This window comes from Cheilinus undulatus, linkage group 10 (assembly GCF_018320785.1).
Source record: "Cheilinus undulatus linkage group 10, ASM1832078v1, whole genome shotgun sequence".
Classification (NCBI taxonomy): domain Eukaryota; kingdom Metazoa; phylum Chordata; class Actinopteri; order Labriformes; family Labridae; genus Cheilinus; species Cheilinus undulatus.
This window is the reverse complement of record NC_054874.1, coordinates 22,033,279-22,055,678: the sequence shown is the minus strand read 5'-3', so window position 1 is coordinate 22,055,678 and position 22,400 is coordinate 22,033,279. Positions and strand designations below refer to the sequence as shown.

At 38.3% G+C, this 22,400-nt stretch overlaps 3 protein-coding genes and 1 long non-coding RNA gene across 4 annotated transcripts; 3 read left to right on the top strand and 1 right to left on the bottom strand.

Annotated features, from left to right (window-relative positions):
- Window positions 1-1,025: 1,025 nt before the first annotated feature.
- LOC121516425 lies at window positions 1,026-3,106 on the bottom strand. The gene is made up of 2 exons (XR_005992476.1): window positions 2,989-3,106; window positions 1,026-2,393 (listed from the first exon to the last, which is right to left on the bottom strand). It is a non-coding gene; the product is annotated as an uncharacterized LOC121516425 (long non-coding RNA).
- gdf9 (growth differentiation factor 9) lies at window positions 3,103-5,649 on the top strand. Its single transcript, XM_041797714.1, has 2 exons — window positions 3,103-3,598; window positions 3,895-5,649. Exons 1-2 carry the CDS (start codon window positions 3,226-3,228, stop codon window positions 4,833-4,835), a joined length of 1,314 nt encoding a protein of 437 aa, XP_041653648.1. The 5' UTR covers window positions 3,103-3,225; the 3' UTR covers window positions 4,836-5,649.
- Window positions 5,650-6,155: 506 nt separating this feature from the next.
- LOC121516424 (cytochrome b-c1 complex subunit 8) lies at window positions 6,156-8,615 on the top strand. The gene is made up of 3 exons (XM_041797716.1): window positions 6,156-6,289; window positions 7,093-7,262; window positions 8,431-8,615. The coding sequence occupies exons 2-3, from the start codon at window positions 7,109-7,111 to the stop codon at window positions 8,523-8,525; spliced, it is 249 nt and encodes an 82-aa protein (XP_041653650.1). The 5' UTR covers window positions 6,156-6,289; window positions 7,093-7,108; the 3' UTR covers window positions 8,526-8,615.
- Window positions 8,616-9,249: 634 nt separating this feature from the next.
- hspa4b (heat shock protein 4b) lies at window positions 9,250-22,232 on the top strand. The gene is made up of 19 exons (XM_041797720.1): window positions 9,250-9,550; window positions 11,119-11,176; window positions 11,383-11,523; window positions 13,178-13,300; window positions 13,415-13,514; window positions 13,659-13,792; window positions 13,885-14,129; window positions 14,229-14,305; window positions 14,413-14,564; window positions 14,718-14,824; window positions 14,935-15,068; window positions 19,232-19,416; window positions 19,529-19,624; window positions 19,725-19,880; window positions 19,997-20,122; window positions 20,226-20,333; window positions 20,422-20,541; window positions 20,717-20,878; window positions 21,688-22,232. Exons 1-19 carry the CDS (start codon window positions 9,444-9,446, stop codon window positions 21,892-21,894), a joined length of 2,538 nt encoding a protein of 845 aa, XP_041653654.1. The 5' UTR covers window positions 9,250-9,443; the 3' UTR covers window positions 21,895-22,232.
- Window positions 22,233-22,400: the final 168 nt, after the last annotated feature.

Here is a 22,400-nt window from a genome sequence, read left to right as displayed (position 1 = left end):
TAAATTCACCCCCTTAATGGTTAGAAGTAAGACTACACAAATTTGCTAGTTTTCCCAGGGTACACTCTTAAGCATTACTGAAGACATAAAATGCCACATTTACCTGCCAGTCATAAAACTTGGAATCCAGCTCTAAATATGGATGCACAGACACCAATATCAGTATTATTTTTGGTACTGATACCAAGCCAAAGTACGCGTACTTGTAGTCATAAAACATTGCAGATGCTGCTCTCAGTATCATTGTAAAGCGGGGGTGTCAAACTCAGTTAAAGCAGGGCTGGGATTCTGGATTCAGGTCTAACCTGAGGGCCTAGCAGGGTCACCTTTTTAACCATACACTGTCAACCTTATTTCACCAGTAATAAAATATGCAGAAAAAACATGGCACGGATTTTGAAATTTAAAAGTTAAGTTAAAAGGCTCAAAATCTGAGAAAATGTATTAATTTAACAAGATCAAAACATGAAATTGAAAAATGATGTTTTTAAAAGGCAAATATAATAGAAAGAAGGTCAAAATCATGAGTTTAAAAGGTCAAAATATAAAATAAAATTTGTAATCATGAAATTAAAAGTCAAAATATGATTCATATTTTTAAATTGTGAGTCTAAAAGGTCAAACTATCTGATTATGAAGTCAACGTTGAGTTAAAAATGAGATACAATACAAAATAATTAGTTAAAAGGTCAAAATATGACTTAGAATGTAAAATTATGAGTCTATGGCTCAAAAAATAATATAAGAAGTCGAAATTATGAGTTGAAATGCTCAAAGTATGAAATAAAAAGTAAAAATCCTAAGTTTGAGTCCTAATTGTGAGATGCAAAATTGAAAATATGAAAAAACACAAATACATTTCTTTTCCCAAAAAAGGCAAAATATTTCAAATGTATTTTTCTGTTGTTTAATTCTGTACATATTCGACAAAGTCTGGATATTACTGATGTCAAAATATCCCTTCAGAAAGTGCCATTAAAAGTTACTTCTTGTCAGGGCAACAGTTAAAAATCCAACTCAGTAGCAACAGATCAGATCGATTTTATGGCACAGAATACACAGTTATTCTCAGAAAATTTTCACAAGACAAGTTACACATGTTCTTATTCCAACCAACACCATTTTCAATGTTTAGTGTACACAGCATTGTTTTTTTTTTTTGTTTTTTTTTACTTTTAAATATACTTCTAAGTACAGTACAATGAAAATTTGTGAATACACCTTTGATGACTAAAGCACAAGGCAAATTATTTCCAAGGTGTTGGAGGCCAACAGCCTGGATTTACAATCAAAATACATTCATAATGTAGTAAAATGACAATGCTTTTTCATTGGTTAATGGAGATGAAGTTAGCAACAAATCAATTAGTGATGAAAAGTGGTGTTGAAGTCTAAGGAAGCAGTTAAATGTTTTACAGTCATCTGAAGTTGTCCTAATGATTTACAGTCAACAGGCGGTGCCAACAATCAATCAGAATAAGCTGAAGACGTTTTGATCATCCTCCTTCCTGACTTTTTAATTATTTCTACTCCTTACTTTTTCATTGTTTATGACTTAAAAAGTATATCTTAAATCATCAAGGTTAAGTGTACATTTTTATACTTGAGGAAATCTGCAGGTCTCATACTGAGGGCCAGTTATAACAAAAATATGTTAGAATTTTGCAGGCTGAATTTAACTGTTCCAAGGTCTGGATTTGGGCCCCGGGCCTTGAGTTTGACACCCCTGTTGTAAAGCATGATGTAAATCGTATCTTATCTGGAAAATGCCGTATGTGTGTATTGATAGTCCCAAACATTTTGAGGGAAATCGATGACCTTTTATAAAATCGATAATATACAAGTTATAATAACTTCTCAAATACTAAAATGTTAAATCAGCTTGCAAACAACATAACATTATACAACATAAAGAGGGCCCAGTCTGGTTCTGAGGCTGACTGAAAGCAAGGATACTTAGGCTACGTTCACACTGCAGTTAAAAGTGACCTGAATCCGATTTTTTTGCTCACATGTGACTCGTATCTGATTTTTCTCTGACAGTGTGAACAGCACAAGTCACATTGAATCTGACCTTTTCGAATCAGATTCAAGCCACTTTTGTATGTGGTTCTAAATCAGATACGTATCTGACCTTTGGAAGTTGACTGCAGTGTGAACAGGCAAACAAAACATACAGATCTGAGAAAGATCAGAGTTGAGCATTAAGACCTGCAGAGTGAACATGGCTTTAGGCTGATTGAACATCTGGTCCAGAGTGTTGAGAACAGTTTTCTTAACAGCTGCAAAAAGAAAATGCTCAGGCTGGAAAACACAGTCGCAAAGGACCCTTCCCATGTCCTCCATGTGGAGTATCAGCTCCTGCCCTCAGGGGGACGTTTTAGGGTGCCAAACTGTAATAGGAACAAGTACAAACACTGTTTTATTCCTCACTCCATTTAATTATTGAACAAAGAAAGTATTATCTTATCATAACTTGTCTTACATACATTTGTCATCTTGGGAAGAAATACCAGCCTAAGATCAAACATGAATACCATGCATGAATATCTATATAGAATGCTTTGTTCTTTGCATAAAGCTATTTAATTATTTAATACAAATAAACTGAATCAAGGCCAATAGTCTGCTGTGTATTTCTCTTGAATGTATTCTGCCCTCTAGTGTTTAGTAGTGAAAGTGTCTCTCTCTGAGGGGAAGATGAGGGATTCGCCTATCTAAAGAAAGATAGTACAGTGGACTGCCGGACTCACCAATGTTAGGCTACTTTTCTTGTGCACTTCTAGCTATCTGATGAGTATTTGGGGCATTATGAAGAGAAAAAAAACAATAGACAATAGGACACTTTTGTGGTCATCATAAGTTACAACGACAATCTGGCGTTGACGTTTGCTTACAAAGTAAAAGCGCACGTTTGTTATGAATGCAGCTGGAAATTACAAATAATGTGACAATTTATCATTGAAATGCATTTAACTTTTCTCTCACCAGTAGAGGTATGCCCTGCTTTTTTCAACTCCGTGTAAAAGGCAACTATGTAGCAGCAGAAGTCGTAAGTTCACAGCAATAATATGCATCTTAACCTGATAAACTCAGCTAAAAGCTATGATACAGCTGATTGCAAACACCTGGGCGTGTTGATCAGCGGCGACACGTGCGTGGTCCTGTTGACCTCGAGCTCTCAGAGGAGATCTCTTTACGTTTTCACCAGTTTCGTTATTTATCATGGAAAAACAAATGCTAATGTCAGCTGTCCTTCGTTATTTTCGCACGGTTGTCTTTCTGCTGCTTACCTGCAGCTCCACGCTGGTTAAGTCTTCTTTTGGTGCCTCCGGTAAGGTGCACAATCCGGGCGACCTGACGTACCCCTACGGCAGCATCTTCTCCCCGCTGTTCAAAGCCCTGTCTGAGCACGGAGGGCCGGGGTGGAGCCCAGACCTGAGGAGAAAGATTAAACCTGAGTACAGGTACATTAAATATCTGACGGAGGTTTACAAGAAGTCTCCACAAGTGCAGGGAAGTTTGGACGGGAATCAGATGTACAACACTGTTCGACTGATCACACCACAAGATGAATGTCTGGCACAAAGTCACAAAGGTGAGCTACAGAAATTCAACCAATTTACTGTGGAGTCAGTGCTAATGCTTAAAACATGCTAAAGACATACACATTAGTAAAACTACATAGAGATATGGCACTTTGTGTGGCGTGAAACATCTGCTTCAATGTTTTCCTGCCCTTAAGTATCTTGACTGAATGTAAAAGTAGCATTTTGCACTGAGGTATGTGTACAATGTGTCTGCTCTGGCAAGTTCATTGTTTACATTTGCATTTGTGCAATAACTCCTCCTGTAAAGGTGACACTGTACTTTGTGTTCTTGATTCTTCTTCAGAGAGTTTCATGCAGGGTCTTTCCTACAGCCTTTATCAAGTCAGAGGAAAAGAACAGCTCCTGAAGTCAACCCTGCTGTACAATTTAGACCAAGAACGTGCATTTCCTGCCAACTCTGTGTGCTACCTAAGTGTGGAGGAGCAGGAGCTCTCAGACCAGTGCCTGCTATGTCCTATGGTCCATCAAGCTGTAAACTTCACAACAAACACGGACAGGATGAGCAGGAGGAACTGGGTGGAGGTTGATGTCACCTCATTTCTTCAGCCTCTCTTACAGGCTCAGAGAAAGAACATACATCTGCTCATTAACATCACGTGCCCAGAGGAACACAGAGCCAGAGGTTCAGGGAGTACAAGCCCACTACAGTTCATCCTGAGATCCCCTCTTCTGCTTCTGTATCTCAATGACACCAGCAACATTGCCCACCAGAGGTTACCGGTCAGTGCCATAGAAGGTCAACAGCCAGCCAGTGCAGCGAATACGTTTCACAAGCAGAGGTTTAACAAACCAGTTCAAAGGAAAGGACGCAAGAGAAGACTGAAGAGGGAGTCTCCAAAGAGCAAGCGAGGTGATAAAAGTGTAGATTTCCACCTGCCTGAGCTTCTTCCAAGCTCTGAATTCCCAACCAGTGACTGCGCCTTGTATGATTTCAGGGTGAGATTCAGCCAGCTCAAACTAGATCAGTGGATTGTTTTTCCACCAAAGTACAACCCCAGGTACTGCAGGGGCATCTGCCCGAACACTGTGGGCTTTATCTATGGCTCACCTCTCCACACAGTGGTGCAGAACCTCATCTATGAGAAGCTGGACTCCTCTGTGCCCAGGCCCTCATGTGTCCCCTCCCACTACAGCCCCCTGAGTGTCATGATCTTTGAGAAGGACGGCTCCTATGTCTACAAGGAAATTAAAGACATGGTGGCCACCAGGTGCACATGTCGCTAAGCCAGCTGCCTACTTGTCTTCTCACTTTTCTTCCCTTTTTTTTTAAGGCTGTTGAAACATCAACATGAACCTCCTCAGCAGCAGTCACAGGTGGACCAGGTTCTCTGACCAGGCTCAGTGATTTCAGGAATTTATAAAATCATGCATGGCTAAAGTTTGATCTGGAGCAGGTGCATTTACTTAATCAATTGTTTACTTGTAAAGTATTTTTATCCTAATGAGAAATGTGGAAACATGACATTTGTTTGTTTGGTTTTTTTTGTTCTTGAATGACAAGAAAGGGTGCCACTGCATCCTCTTCTTTAAACCACTGACTGTGACAGAATTTAAAATGTTACAGAAGAAATAGTGTGTTGTATAATTTGTATTATTTTTTTAAGTTATTTTTTTTGTTAATTTATATTGGGTGGGTGGTCTCCTCGTTATTCTTTAATTTAACACAATTGCAAGTTTTAAGTAACCCTGTTCTGGAGCAAAGATGAAAAGCAGTCACTAACTCTTAGCAAACCTTTTACATAATGTTTTATTCCTGGGGATTACAGACAGGTGTCTGAATAGCATCCTGTCTTTATAATGTCCAGAATGGAAGTTGTTGAGGCTCAGTGTGTATTTATTATCTCTGGTCACTGAGTAACTTCATACTTATGAATTTGTACTGGTTGAATGTGACTAAATGCATGCCATTTCTATTTATGCAAATTTAATGAATTCACTGTGTGTCTGTGCTCAGCTAAGAAATACTCAAAAATAATGAAAATATGATGTATGAAAACAAAACCTCTGGAAAGTTGGGAAAATAAAGAAATGATATGCATCATTGTTGTTTGCATACTGGATCAGAAGCTTTAGTGTTAAAGACAAACGGGAAAGTTTGTTTGGATAAGAAAAAAGAGAGACACAGACTCTGTATTCATTAACTGTGTGTCTGAAGAATTGTCTATTTCTGATGAATGGATTGTGTGTGTCACTGCATGAAACATGTCACTGTTTATGTCTTCCTCAGGCCTTGAAGAAAGTGTGTTGTTTGGCCATTTTTTTATAGAGGAAACCCCATTGTAGAGTTATTAGTCATAGATTAATATTACAAGTCTGTTTAAAGACATGGGTAGGCATTAATGAACCAAGTTGCCAAGTTTTCTAAAGGCTTTAAATGGCCTTTGTCCTCTGTGTTCAACTGTTGGTGGAGGTTTTGTGAAGTCATCTATGTTAGGTCTGAACAGTATACTACCCATTTAAAGAAAAGGCTAAACCAGTCTCCAAATACTATAGAAACCTGTGTAAGCACCGCTGGTTAATCTGGAGGTCAGATGTTGAACAGGGAATGCCTATCCCTGTCACCTCACTCCACTCCAGTAGGTGTCGCTACAGCTGCCTACTGATAGCAGCCAACGACGGTTCAACAAAAAGGACGGACACCGGAACTCCTTCAGCAAACACTGTTGGGCAGAAATACGGTAAGGCTCAATGTCACTATTCTGGCTGTCTTTTTTGAGTCGTGTAGATTTTATCACCTGAAATTTAGTAATAATTCTGATTTAATTTGATGATTAAACTTCAGTTTTATCTATTTTAATCGAACTACGATGTTATCACGAAGGTCGAGGCAACGTTTCAAGGACTACTTATACCCTGGCAGCTAGTTAGCCCCCTGGAGCTAGCCAAGAAGGCTCACTTTTAGCTTCCACCGCCAATCAGTCGAGATATAGACGTGTTTTTATTTACTTCATTCGGAGTTTATATTCTGTCATTTATCATGATGTTACCTAGAATTTAGGAAGCCTTTGTAAACAAGCTAAACATTTCCTGCTACTCCATTGGATGTCGGACATTTATTTATATATCTATCGTATATACTCACAAGTGCTGTAAGAATTATATTGTGCAAACTCTCAACAGTAAATGTGTGCAATAAGTAGTTTGTTAGTGTTCAATATACAACACCTCTAAGCTATTCTCCTTTTGGTTGGATTGCGTAATATTCAGCCAGTCATACAAACCAGAACACGACCAACAACTTAAATATTCGAGTTAAGCTTTTGTATGTTTTAAAAACGCTGAGGCATTTTATGCAGGGGAGCAGTCACAAATAAGTAAGGGATACATTAATGTTCGTTTAGTATTATTATAGTGTCTTTTTATCAAAATACACGGGTTGTGCCCCTTTCTCTCTACAGTCTGCAAGTGTACAAGTGCAGCAAATTGTGCCTTCCAGTTTCAATTATAGTCATTGCGTGTGTCTGTTTTATTCTTATTGCAGATCATCTCTGGTGAACATGGGTCGCCACTTCGGAGACTTGGCCCGGGTCAGGCATGTCATCACCTACAGTCTGTCCCCATTTGAGCAGAAGGCTTTCCCCAGTTACTTCTCCAAGGGAATCCCCAATGTGTGGAGAAGATTCACAGCGTCTTTCTTCAAAGTTGCCCCTCGTGAGTGTTATAGTGTCAGTAGGTCAATATTAAAATTCAGTGCATTTCGAACCCGTAAATTTAAGGTTTGTGTGTAAAATTGGGGATATCAGCGACATCTAACAGTCCATTCTAGATTTCAATGCTCATTTCTCTTGTGGACACTGTGGCAAACAGTAGAATTGAAAAAATTGTTTGTTATTTGGTTCCTTCTGTGACACCACAATAACATGCTAAATGCAAAAATCTAAGATAATGGCATCTACGGAGGGGACCTTTCCTATGTATGAATAAAAGACTTATTCTGAGCTTATTAAAAAGAGTAGAAATATTTTGTATTTAGGTGATTAAACACTAATTTAGATGGACTTATTTATAAATCTTAGGTTTTACCAAGTTTGTTCCACTTAATGGATTTATGCTGAATATTACACATTGTACTTTTAAGTATGATTGTTCTTGGATTTTTTTTGCTGATTGTTTACAAAATAGAAAACAATATGGAAGACGTGCGAAAGTCAGACGTATGCTGGGCTAACTAAGTTTAAATAAACAGCATCAATAAAAAGAAATACCTGAATTTGTGGCCATGTATGCAGTTGAAACATTTCATTTTTATTATGAACTGGCTTGAACTATAGTCAAGTAATCATTTTGACTGGTATACATTTCATAAGCAGTTGCATCAGCAAAGTTTTGCTACAAAACAGTTAAAGACAGTATATAGAAATGGATAGTATAAATGAACTCCAACATACCTGTATGAATAATTTTTATGGTTGTGAATTGATACAACAGCTGGGCTGGTTCCCAGCCACATGATACATTTGTTACCTGCCTTGAACCTAGCCCTTGTTCCTCAAAGTGTCAAATGATCAGTACACAACCACAACTTCAGGCTGAACCTTTCTCTACTAAGTTGTTGTAAACATACATATACTTAGCACAATTCAAATCATATCCTACCAGTTAGTGTGAAATCTGATTAATTTAAAAGTTTTGTAATTGATGAGATTAAAAACACCTCTTTCAGGTCTGCTGGGGTTTAAAAATGTAAGGCAATGGATTTAAATCATATTTGGACTGACTGCTTTAACACATTTTTTTGTAGAGCTAGACTGTCAGAGGTATGTGTCTTACTACAGTGATGGCCCTGGTGTTAATATGTCATATAATTCTTTATTTACAGCATTGACTGTCATGTACCTGACATACAGCTGGGGCAACAGTGTCCATCAGCAAGGCAAGAGGAAGAACCCTGCTGATTTTGAGAACGACGAATGAGCACCCACCACCTTGCTGAAAGCTGCCCTCTCTGTTATCAAATCCAACTATGTATGTTTCCTCAATAAAAGTGAAAATATTTATGTGAAATCAGTGTGTGTTGCTTTCATTCAGTTATACTGTTGTAGATTTGTCAGTACAACTAAATTCACATTACTGTTATTGTTTAAAAATTAAGATACAAATGTAGTGCCAGAAAAGCAGAAACCATACTAACTTTAAAGATTTTTTTTGTAAGAAGCTCCAGTATTTAATACACGAAAATAAATGTTTGATGCAGTTGAAACCCCCACATTGTTGAGTTTTTGGAATGGGACTGAATATCAAGGATACTACTTGCAAACACCTTTGCTGACACATTAAATAAAGGAAATCGATGGAGCAAGAAAGAAAAATTAGAAATGTGTTTTTTGTAATTTAAGTAAATCTTTAAGGGCTGATATGGTGTTTGATAGATTTGAATCTATGTGTATTTTTTTAAGGGCCTTTTAATACTGTGGACAAAGGAATATTGGGGAGTTGCAGCACTCACAAGGGGCCAACAGTAAATAGGGAGAATTAGAGGGGACAAGGTGAAGTAAATGGCCCATTAATTGAAATGGCGGCGTTGTGAGTGTAGAGAACCCAATTTCTGCTGCGGTACCGTTCGTAGCCTGTGGGCGGCGCACGGCAGCATCCTCCTGCGCTCTGCGGTGGGATGCTATTGGTCGGAGTGACAGAAGAACATTCCTGAACGCTCTCACGCATCAGCCGGCGTACCGCATGCTGCTACCCAGCTTCATGGAACAAGAACAAGGGTGTATCACCGTCCGCTGACCGAAATCCACTGTAGCTGCTGCTGTCATTATTAGCACTGAACTGTATTTCTGTTCTTCCTTGTAATTACCGCCCTGTAAATTGTTCAGTTAGCTATCCAATATGTCAGTTGTCGGATTTGACGTCGGGTTCTTGAACTGCTATGTAGCGGTAGCCAGAGCCGGAGGGATTGAAACTGTCGCCAATGAATACAGCGATCGAAGTACACCGTAAGTACAATCAGACGTGTTACTGTGCATAATTTGCGTTGTGTTACCAGCGCTCACATTGGGTTGTGAATGTGAATAGACCCTCTTTTATTTATCACAATAATGACTGAAGCTAACATTGCTAGGTAGCTAGTTAGCGTGCTAGCAGATTTCACAACAGGAAACGGCATGTGATTGCTAAAGCTAATGCTAGCTAAGGCTAAACCATTGTGAGTGTAAAGACATCTCTCAGCTAGGTCACTTGATAAAATTCTTATTTTTTGATCAAAATACAATTAAAACGTCTAAATTGTTTCAAGACAAACAATAAATCTGCCAGGTCAGGTGATTTTTGTTTTACTGCAGGCGTGAATGAGCGCATTATGGGAGGAGGCCGGATCGTGGCTGTCAAAACGGCTCCATCAATTCATTGAAACTTCATTACTGACGAAAATGAACTAATTGTTTTCTTCAATAGAAAATTGTCTGTTCTTCCGTATACAACTGAGGGATGGCACATTGGTATATCTTTTTTTTTACTAGGCCATTTTACACGTATTGCCTCCTTATTTATGTTGTCTGCTGAATCTTTAAACTGGTGGTAGCTGTAACGGATTCATCCTGTCTTTGGTTAAGGAGTTTATAATGTTTTCTGCTCCATTATAATGGTTTAGTTGTCATGGTTCATTATCATTAGTTTGGGAAATTTTTAAGCCAGAGTTAAGGCATATATGACCAGCGCGTGCACATATTTGTATATGTTTATTGATGCAACCTTTAATATTACCTTTAATATTATTTGTTGTCTAGAATCTCTTGTACTGCTGTCTTGAGCAGTGCTTTATTGTATCTCTACGGGAATACCCTATATAAATAACGGTTAAATGAAAGCATTTTCAGACCATAGTCTGTTGATTAATCTGATTAAGTTAGAGGTACAGTGCTTAACAAATTTATTAGACCACCCTAACCAAAGTAAAGTTTATGCCACAGCTCCTCTAAATTAAAAGCATTGGTAATTACCAAAATCATTTTTTTGTTAATGCAATGATTAATACAATATGTACATCAATATGTAGAAGCTCTTTAATCCAAATGATATTTTTCATGCTAAAATATAATTATTATTGTTATCCATGAATTTTCAAATGTACTGATTTACAAAAAAACTGAAAAGATAGTAAAGCACATTAATATTTCTTGATTAATATGTCAAATTATAGTTATTTACTTGCATTCCTGAACAGAAAAAAATGTTTTAGTGGTTGAATCTTATGCAGAAGCTCAGTGAGCTGGCTCAAATTTGGGTGAATTCAGTTTGAAATCCCTCATTCCTGTTCAAAATGGTAAAACGTGGAGAGCTCACTGAAAATGAAAGGGTCCGCATTAAAGCACTTCATGATGATGGATGGTCTCTGAGACAAATATGACAGGTGGTCTAATAAATTTGTTACGCACTGTATATCTGCCCCAATTTCAAAATATGTTATCACTCCAGATTATCAGCCAGCAGAAACAACTACAGTTAATTAATAGTTGCATTTCATTTGTCTGATACTACATCACTAATTTGTTATGTCTGTTCCCAGAGCATGTGTTTCCTTTGGACCCAGGAATCGATCAATCGGTGCAGCTGCAAAAAGCCAGGTATGTTTTCATGGGGATCTGTGGGACTCTGTATCTGTGACCGTGAAATGGACAAGAGGAACAAATGTTTCAACAGTGCATGGAGTAAAGAGTATGACCAATACTTGGCATGGATGCAGCACACATTGAACTCATCCCACACAAATAACAAACTAAAAGTCATGAATCTTCAGTTTTCTTAGATTTTCATCTGTTATGTTTCACAGGTTGTCACAAACTGCAAGAACACAGTCCAAGGGTTCAAGAGGTTTCATGGCAGAGCCTTTACAGATCCCTTCGTGCAGCGCCTCAAAAACAGTTTGGTCTATGACATTGCACAAATGCCATCAGGAACGACTGGAATCAAGGTAAGAGAGCTATTGTATTTACACTGATTTTTAAAAATGTTTGATAATTTGTGGTATGTTCTAGTCATCATTCAGCCACACTTGACTTTCACTTTGTTATTTCCTTTGATAATCAATCAAAACTCATATTATCAGTAGTAAATATGCACCTTTTACATGATCATTCCATAGACAGCACAGGTATTCAAAAGTCTACCAAAACATCCCAACAACTTATGATATCTTTAGGGAAAAAAACTAGAACTGACTTCACTTTACAACTGCCATTTTTGTCCTTCAAAAGTGCTGTAAAAAACTTCTTAATATATTTGATTTGTTTACTGAACCCAACAATACTGTCATATGGCTGTCCACTACACAAGCTGCACACACAGCTAGTGGTGGGAATCTTAAGGCACCTCATTATTCGATTTGATTTCGGTTCATAGAGCTGCGACTCGATTCGTAATCGATCATTGATGCATTTTGATGCGCTTCAGGTTTTTTTTTTCTGTTGTTCTCACTGTGTCAAACATAATAAAAACATTACATTTGTATTTAGAAAAAAAGTGATGAATTAAATTTCCTCTATCCTCTAATGGAAGATGTGTGTAAACTGGAAATTTACTATTGCACTGAACCAAAGGTTGCAGCATCCTTTCCTTGTAACAAATCTGAAATTAAAAACATAAAAATGTCCATTTTCACAGATAAACAACTGGTAATCTAAATCTTGCTGTTACGCGCTGCATGTCAGAGTTCCACCTTTATTTTCCTGCTATTCCACAGTATTAAATATTTAAATTATAATCGATTATTGGACATTTATAAATCAATTCAAACTCTTCCACCTTCACATCACAATGCATCTAAGAATTGATTTTTTTTCCAACCTCTACAAACAACTGTCTTAAATATAGCCTCCCCATTTGACATCTTGCACTTTTGATGTACTTTATAATCCATTATCTTACTCACCTGAAAAAATAAAATGTGTTAAAATGGCAAGTGACTCATCTAATTAAGATAATGAAAGGAAACTGATTACACCTGATGGTTTATGAAGATTGTGCATCTGAAAATTAATGCAACTCTCTGCTAATAGCACTTCCTAAGAAAGTACTTGGGGGCAAAATATCAAAGCAGAGAATGGGCAGCTTTACAGAAATTCAATTTCTGATGGTTTTAAATCTGTTTTGTTCAAGCTGAATATCCTGTTTTGTTTTGTTTTGGTTATTTTTCTGTTTTCTGCTGCTTCAGTAAGTTGCTTACAAACTGAGTTTTCACTGACAAAGCATTAATGCCAGAAGGCCGTCAAAGCCGGTAGATGAGCAACTCTTTATTGCACCTGTGACGCAGCCCTGTGTGCATCTTGATGTTGTGAAATGTCTGTGTCATCACAAGCTGCACAGAGCTGACGTTTAAAACGCAGCCTTGATGACTCGGTGAAAGCATAATGGTAACATTTAAAAGAGAATTAAGAGACAGTGGTAGCCGAAAGTGACATTCAGTGTTGAGTAACTCTGATGAGTCAAACTGTGCATGTTAGAATATGTGTTCCTTGTTAGATTGTTGGGCTCTTGCTCTGCAGAATGGAAATTTAGAGCCACCCCAGACAAAATCATGTGAACCAATGTTATAATCTTCTCTTGTCTGAATGTGACTGTTACTACAGGTGATGTACATGGAGGAAGAGAAGGTGTTTAGCATCGAACAGGTCACTGCCATGCTTCTGACCAAACTTAAGGAGACAGCAGAGAATGCGCTCAAGAAACCTGTGGCCGATTGTGTTGTATCTGTAAGTAAAACAAATGACTTTTTGATGCCATCCTTGCTCATTAACCTTGCAACTAAAGGTCTAATCAAGCAAGTTGATAGACAAAAATAAGCAAATTTTCTGTTGTTTTTCCAGGTTCCCTGCTATTACACGGATGCTGAGAGGAGATCAGTGGTAGATGCTGCTCAGATCGCAGGTCTTAACTGCCTCAGGCTCATGAATGAAACAACTGCAGGTCTGTATGCACAATTTTTGTGGAGAAATTGTGTGCCTGTGTGTGATTTTTGACTACCACTGTGGCTAACATAACTCATAAAATGTGCATTTAAACATTACAAGAAATTACCACTTTATTATTAATTACTAATTTTCCTTACAGTGGCTTTGGCATATGGGATCTACAAACAGGATCTTCCTGCTCCTGAGGAGAAGGCCAGGAATGTGGTGTTTGTGGACCTAGGCCACTCTGGATACCAGACATCAGTTTGTGCCTTCAACAAGGGCAAACTCAAGGTGTGCAGCCTAATCAGGATCCAGCACGCTCTTCTTCAGTGTTTGAGAAGCGTTGTTTAGACCTTCACTCCCATTTCTACCTTGTCTCTCAGATCCTGTCCACAGCATGTGATCCAGAGTTGGGAGGGAAGGATTTTGACGAGATGCTGGTGAAGCACTTCTGTGAGGAATTTGCTAAGAAGTACAAGTTGGATGTCAAGTCAAAGCCCCGTGCTCTAGTCAGGCTCTACCAGGAGTGTGAAAAACTGAAGAAACTGATGAGCGCCAACTCCTCTGACCTGCCGCTCAACATTGAGTGCTTCATGAATGACATTGATGTCTCTGGGAAGCTGAACAGGTAGCTCCATCAGCATAACAGCTGCATTAAGAATCTGTGACTCATTTTTACTGCTTCTTTTTTAAGCTTAAGCCATGTTCACCTTTTGTTTTACACAAGGGGTCAGTTTGAAGAGATGTGTGCTGATATTTTGGCACGTGTTGAGCCTCCTCTGCAGAGTCTGCTGGAACAAACTAGTGAGTACAGAGTCTTCTTTATCTACCTGTTTTTGTATTCTTTAAAAGAACTTCAATGCCCATGTTTGCTGAATTGAATGGTACTCAAAGTCTTTGTGTTCCCTCAGAACTGAAAAAGGAAGACATCTATGCAGTAGAGATAGTGGGTGGAGCTTCCAGGATCCCAGCTGTCAAAGAGAGAATCAGCAAATTCTTCGGGAAAGAGTTGAGCACCACGCTGAATGCTGACGAAGCTGTGGCCAGAGGATGTGCTCTGCAGGTTTGTCACTTTTTTCCTTGAAAACTGATGTACAGCCCACACCACAGGGCTTCTTTAAGAACTTTTGAATATATTAAAACATTGTTAGAATGAGGAATTTTGATTTGAATTTATATAACAAGTTTTCTTTTAATGCTGGTTGTGTCCTCATAGTGTGCAATCCTGTCACCTGCCTTCAAAGTGCGCGAGTTCTCCATCACAGATGTTACTCCCTATCCCATCTCATTGAAGTGGCATTCTGCTGCCGAGGAAGGCTTGAGGTAGAAGTAATCTTTGATGATTTTGGTCATTGTCTTTTATTTCTCGCTCTCTTTCTCCAGTCTAGAGTATTGAATCTGACAAGTGCTATGAAATACATTCTTTTTTTCAGTGATTGTGAGGTATTTCCCAAGAACCATGCAGCACCTTTCTCCAAAGTGCTAACCTTCTACAGGAAAGAGCCCTTTTCTCTGGAGGCATACTACAACTCCGCCAGTGAGCTGCCCTACCCTGATCCCACTATTGGTAAGCCACTGAATATGTTGTCCGTATTGGAATGATGCAGTGATCAGTTGGAAATGCCTGCTTTACAATCCTGGTTAGGCTTTTTGTTCGTACTTTTCTGCCATTTTAGATGAACGTATTGATTTAGCCTAATCCAGATAGACTTTTAGAGATTACTGGATCAGCGTAACTGTTGTTACAAATGGCAACATCAGAATATATTCAACTGATTAACAGTAGGTGTCTTTATTTTTTCAGTAAAAAAAAAAAAAAAGAGTATTATTACGCGATTGTAATATCCAATTCCTCCATGTCCAATGTCTTGTAATCATTCTTCATCTGACCCAAAAGGAATAAGTAAATACAAACAAATTAATATATTATTGTATCACAAACAAACCAGGGACATGCAATTACATAGCATGACCTGTCTAGGATCCAGTTGACCCTCAGAGAATACAACCCTAATTGGTGAAATATGAGCAGCAACAAATAGAATTATTTGGAAGTACTTTCAGTTTGTTATTGTACCTTAAAATTTGATGCTTAAGTTGCACTTCTAATATCTATTCTTCTAAAAAGCTGGCCGTGGCTTGTACACCAGTCTTTTAAGTGCTAAGAAATGCAACATTATTATCTCATTTGTGCATGCAGCTGCCAACATCACATTGCAAAGGAACCAACACTATTTAAAATTTACCCCATTCACTGGACGGGGCAAACGACCATTTCACTACTTGAAACATACTGGCTCAGACCAGACTGGTGCCACTTTTGAACTGCTTTTCTGCCTTGTGAGGTCATATCTTTGCATCTGAAGACAACAGGGAAATAACTGTTAGTGTTCCCATTAATATTTTGTGCATGTAGGACGAGGAACAGTGGAAGAGGTCAACAGCTTGTGGGCTTTGGGTCTGTCTCCCAACAATCACCTGAGGCCTAGAACTCGACTACTGTTCTGCAGCTAGTAGATGCACAAACTCAAAAATGTGGTGAAAAATATGGGACTAAAAGAGCAACACAGAAAATGCACATTGTGGACTTAGCTGAATAAAATCTATATTGTAACAGAAGGGCAATTTACACCTTTTTCACTGTGGAAGACTCCCAAAAAGACTGCAGCTTATACACCGGGGCAGTTTATATCTCAGATTTCTGTTGATCAGAACAAAGAATGAGAAACAAAAAGTTGTCTAACTTTTACCTGGGTGAATGTTTAGTCTCTCACTTTCTCTGTTGTTGATATTGCAATCTCTGCAGTGCCTCAAGTGAAATCATTAGTTTCAATGCATGAGTGAATCTCGACTGTAGTTGGGGTCCCAGGCCCTGATTTGTGCAGGGGGGATATTAAGTTTGTATGCACACAGATGGTGGATTATTATGTTATTTAAATGTATGATTTTAATGTACTTAAAAAAAAAAAAAAGCAATAGTAAAAAAATAGGTTGGTGAAAATGTTAGTTGAAATTTTCAAGATCTAATAGAACTAACACACTTAAAAGACTGAAAAAGTAAGAGAGGAAATTTACTGAAGAGCTGACAGTAGAGTTGTAAGGAGAAATAATGTATGAGAGTTGGGTAAGGTTTTATTTATTAATTGTTTGAACTTATTCAAAGTACTTCTTTATACTTTGGAGTTAATGTATAGCTAAATTTAAAGTTATAAGTTGCTTCTGTAATTCTAAAAGTATTTTTTACTTCTTTTTATTCATTTTCAGCAGATAACAGTACAGTCAGATGTTAAATAACAACCCAGGCATATCATTGTGGGCAGTCCAAGAGACTAAAGCCTGTTTCAGACTGGGAGTGTGTTTTGCTGCTTGCTTGCGTGTGCTGTGCATGTCTGCTCCGACTCCTGCTGGTGTGGCTTTCACACAGGGCATGAGTTTGCTGCGTGTCAGCCGCATCTCCCTGCTCTCAAAGCCCTGTCCTTCTTCATAAGTTTTACCTGAATAAACCCCCCTACAAGCTACTTGATTTGTTGTGTTGTGGAAGTGTGTCGGAAACTATTCAAAACAAAAGCATTCTGTACAAGTGAAAGGAGTTTGTCTACAGAAATACTAAACCGGGCTTTTAATTTGAAAAGCACAAACCAGAAGAGCACTTACTGTGTTTAACTTTCCTGTGACAAATTCTACAAGTGTGGAGACAGAAAGCTTCACTAAGAGTAGATCTTAAGAGAACAACTTTATAAAACAGGCACATTTAAGCTCGTGGCCTTCCTTTGGGTTATCAAGAAACACATTGTAAACATATTCTATGTGCATATGTGCTACAACAATGTAAATATGGCTCTGCATTTATCATTTATCCTGTCTAATATGATCCATAACCGCACGCGGTACATGGAAAAAAGAGATGTGGCACACATGCAGGCAGTCTGAAAGCCCTGACTTGTTAACATGCAATCAAACTGAAAATCCAGGCGTGTTGCGGTTGAGACGTGCATGTCTCGCTCCCAGTCTGAAATGGGCTTTAGAGTTTACTCATTTACACCTCCATTTACAGTTAATAAGTATGAAGGGGGGGGTGTACTTTGTCCATCTGTAGAGAGCCTAACTGTATGAAAGTGTCCTCCTCTTTTGGATGACCACGCTATTTGGGCAAAGATATGTAACAAGAACCAGACCAAAACCATGGAAAGAGAAAAAAAAATGTATAATACACATTACATTACTGTTGTTTCATATTACACATCAACTGAAAAACAAATTTGATATTGGGTACCAGTTGTTCAAAAATCTTTCTGTTTTTAATTTTAGCTTTGCCTTTATGAATTCATATTATAGACATCCTTAACTCTTTGCTTCCATTGTGTCACTGTGGGGGGCTGTGGTTTTAGCCAGGAGACCGTTATCATCTTTTTGGCAATAAGAGGTAGAGCTCTTAACAATAGAATCTTATTCTTATCTTATACATCTTGTATCTTATCTATATTTTTGGTGGGATGCCTAATATAAAATAACATGGTTCTGGAGGTACATCTATGTCTTAAGATTTTTTAATTTCTTTTTTTAGATTTTGCCAGAAATCTTGTAATTTAGGAAAATCCCAGAAGATGTGGATGTGGTCTCTTGCTAGGCCACAGCATTGACCGGAGGAGTTACCAAATTTAGAAGTGACTAGAGGAGTCTTTAAAAAACCTCATCTTAACTTTCCATTCAAATTCATTCCAAGTAGGATCTGCTTGTTATTTTGTGTCCTTCTGTACATGAACTAATCCAATCTTCGTCCACAGTTATGGTGTTCATTTCTAGTTCCCATTTCTCCTTAATATCTAAACTGTCATCCAAACTGTTATCTAAACTGTTAAGTGTTATGGCACCAGTACTGTTTTAAAGAGAGAAAGCTGAACCATGAACAGATTCCCCAACTTTGGGACATTTTCCTGTCTAAACTGTCAGACAACATCTGTAATCACTATGAAAATAACAGGAATGCCTTTCTGATGTAACAGGATTTCATGATGCCAGTTAAGTGAGAAGAAATTATATTTGTCCCCTCACTGACTGTCGAAGTGAGGCGTCTGGGCAGGTGTGTGTTTGATGAAGACTTGGGGTCATCGAATCACGCTATCTGATGATGATGCCTATGATTCAGTTTAGTAAATCACAAGCAGCTGGTTTTAGGATATTACAAGCAGACAAATGGGAACTATACATTTTGAAAGGCTATGAAAGCCAACATATACTTTGTCCAAAGTAGAATATTTAAGTAGTGGAGCTGAATGCAAATAGAGTCTGGAATTCACTCATACACTCTTTGCAAGGATCAGAAGACTTCTGTCATGATTTTATATATAATTTTTTTTTTTTTTTTAAATTTTACACAAAGTTAAAGATTTGATCGAGTTAAAAACTTAACCATGACACATGCTCAAATCTGACTCAGAATTTCTCATTTTATTTTTGAGCTGTGCTTTTGCAAATTTCATACAATCTGGTGGCCATGTTTAGATTAGTTTCTTATGGGGCCAGGGGGATTAAAAACTCATGCACATCCAGTGGAAACAGATAAGATTAATGTCCAGTCATGCTGCTTTCTAACGTTTTCTCTCCAAAGTGTATCTGTATGTTCCACAACCTCATGAGCAATATCTGGTTGATAAATGCTGACCACAGTGATTGCATCACTGAATGCCTTCTGTATTTGTTGTTGCAAATCATCATTTGTTCTTCTTGCAGGCCAGTTTATGATCCAGAAAGTTGTCCCACAGGCATCTGGGGAGAGCTCCAAAGTGAAAGTGAAGGTGCGAGTGAACATCCATGGTATCTTCAGCGTGTCCAGCGCCTCACTGGTTGAGGTGCAGAAGTCAGATGAGACAGAAGAACCCATGGAAACAGAACAGGCAAACGACAAAGAGGGAGAGGTACAAACATTTTTAAGTTGTCATCATAAAATGTCTTTTTACAGTTGGCATTATATAAGCACCTGTTCTGCTGTTTTACCAGACAAAATTGTGTTTTATAACTCCTCCTCAGAACAAGATGCAGACTGATCAGGAGGAGCAGCAGGGTCAGGGAGATGCTCAGAAAGAAACAGAGGAGAAGACGCCACGTGAGAATGAAGAGATGGAGGTAAGAGTCATACATAGATATAAGTTTACTTGATCTTACCTTACAAGGAGAAAACAAATACTTGACTTTAATTTTTTATGCACATTATTTTACCTCTTAGACATCCACAGAGGAGGGCAAAGGTGAGAAGAAGTCTGACCAACCTCCACAAGCCAAAAAGCCCAAAGTCAAAACAAAAGTGCTGGAGCTTCCCATTGAGAACAGTCCACAGTGGCAGTTAGCGGATGACATGCTGAACCTTTTTGTAGAAAATGAGGTAACTAAACTTTAAGCCGTGACACACAAGCGCATCACTATCCATCAATCATCTTTAATTACTTGATCTATTTTCAAGTGTTGAGTGGTTACAGTTGCTGTTTGGCTTCTCTTCAGGGTAAGATGATCATGCAGGACAAGCTGGAGAAGGAGAGGAACGACGCTAAGAATAATGTAGAGGAGTACGTGTACGACATGAGGGACAAACTACACGGGATGCTGGAGAAGTTTGTCAGTGAATCTGTGAGTTAACAGCTTTTGAAACTCTGATTAACACTTCCTAATCACTTTCCAACACATCTGGCTTTCCTTACACCTATTGTGACATTTTCATATGCATTTTTAGGACAGAGATGCTTTGTCATTAAAACTGGAGGACACTGAAAACTGGCTGTATGAAGATGGAGAGGACCAACCCAAACAAGTGTATATTGACAAACTGGCAGAGCTAAAGGTAATTATTGCTGCACCAGTTGTTTTTTTTTCTGCATTATTTTTTGGACATTTAGTTTTTTAAAGGTTCAAATATGTGTTTTCTATAGAAACTTGGGCAGCCTATCCAGGAGAGGTTTACAGAGGCCGAGGAGAGACCTAAAGCATTTGAGGATATGGGAAAACAGATCCAGCAGTATATGAAATTTGTTGAGGCATACAAAATGAAGGTAATATCAAATGTGGAACTTTTCCCTCTATAACACTATTGACATCACATACAAACACGATTTGGGGATTTTTATGTGATTTTATGATGTGATTCACATTCAAAATAATGTTCAAATATAAGTTTTAACACCTGCTTGTATATACTTCATCTGACATTCCTTTTTGTTCTTCCAGGAGGAGCAGTATGACCATCTAGATGAGGCGGACGTCAATAAAGTGGATAAACTGACCAGTGAAGTAATGATGTGGATGAACAGTGCCATGAACCAGCAAAGTAAACAGAGCTTGACGTTGGATCCCATGGTCAAAGTAAAAGACATTCAAGCAAAAACCAGGGTTAGTGTCTACTTTTCAAACAAACTATTGCTGAATCCTTGATAAACAATTATTTTAAAATGGGATGTCCAGTTCCTGGATAAAGGAGTTTATTGGTGGATTTAATCTATGAACTGAACCTAAGATTTCATATTGCTGATTTTGGGGTGTTAAGGTTGTGGGACTGTATAAATTGCCAAAATCGCACAGGAATTAAATGGTTTACCTCTGAAATAATCCACCCAATCCCCAACAACTTCATCTCTTTCTCCCTTGCTGTTTTTTGTTGTATGTTCTCTGCATCATCAGCCTCGCTCTAGCGGGCCCATGGGTTTTGTCATCTTGTTACACAGATTTGCAGTTTGTTCTATAATAGTTATTTCCTGTTCCACATTATTTTCAACCTTTCAAGATCGTATTTAAAGTCTTTGACTTACTCAGTAAGCATGTCTTTCAAGTCCATAAATAGCTGTTGGCTCTCACATTTCTCTTTCTTGATATTCACTACTGAAAGGCTTTGATTTGTTAAGTTGTGTTATTGTTCCTGAGTATGAATTAATTTCTCTTGGGACTATTTTCTTTATTTCACATATTAAACATTCTTTGCCAGAGTTTGGGTCTTTGCAGCTGCCATCCTCCCACATACCTGGGCCACATCACAGATCTCCTTGAAACATAAAACACTTAGATCAACCATCTTCCAATATTGTTTGTTTATTTTTCAGCTATTTATTGGGATGAGGCATGTTGCTAGACCCCCCCCCCCCCCAGATGGCTTTTGAATAACAAAGCATTGTTGATTTTCTTTGTTTTTTATATTTTTTTTCTAGGAGCTGTTCTCCACTTGTAATCCCATTGTGACCAAACCCAAGCCCAAGGTTGAGCTACCCAAGGAGGACACACCTGCAGAGCAAAACGGACCTGTTAACGGTCAAGAAAAACCCCAGGAAGAAGCTGCAGAGAAGGGAACGAATGAGAACACAGGCAACCCCAGCTCAGAAACCACAAACAACAAGCCTGAAATGGACCTTGATTAAAGCAGCCTCTTAATGCCTCCCTAAGCAAAGCTAAAGGAGCTGGTTGCTTGAGAATGAGGTGCAACCTGGGTGTATATCAGAGCAGTAAAGTGTTTCAGGAACTGCAACCACAGTCGAAAAAGCAGGCAGGGTGATTAGCACACTGAGCCCAGCTCCTGATCTCTCTGATGACATAGCATGCCCTCTCTCTTTCTGGATGACATAAATCAAAAAGCCAGCTGCAATAAGCCTGTTTGACAATGAGCGCTGTACACATGATGGTATTTATTTCTGTTGTGTGCTCTGTATGTGTTCTGGTCTGTGTCACAATATGGTTTTAATAAAGTTATTGAAAATCACATGGTTCATCTAGCATTTCTTTGGTCAAAAGTATTAACAATATTTCTTTGGTTTAGCTAACAGAAGTAGTGAAAATGTCTTATGACTTTCAAAGATTACACATTAAGCTAATCTGGCTACAGTTTAGGATGCAATAAAATTGTTTGGGTAAAAATAAAGGGGCTTTG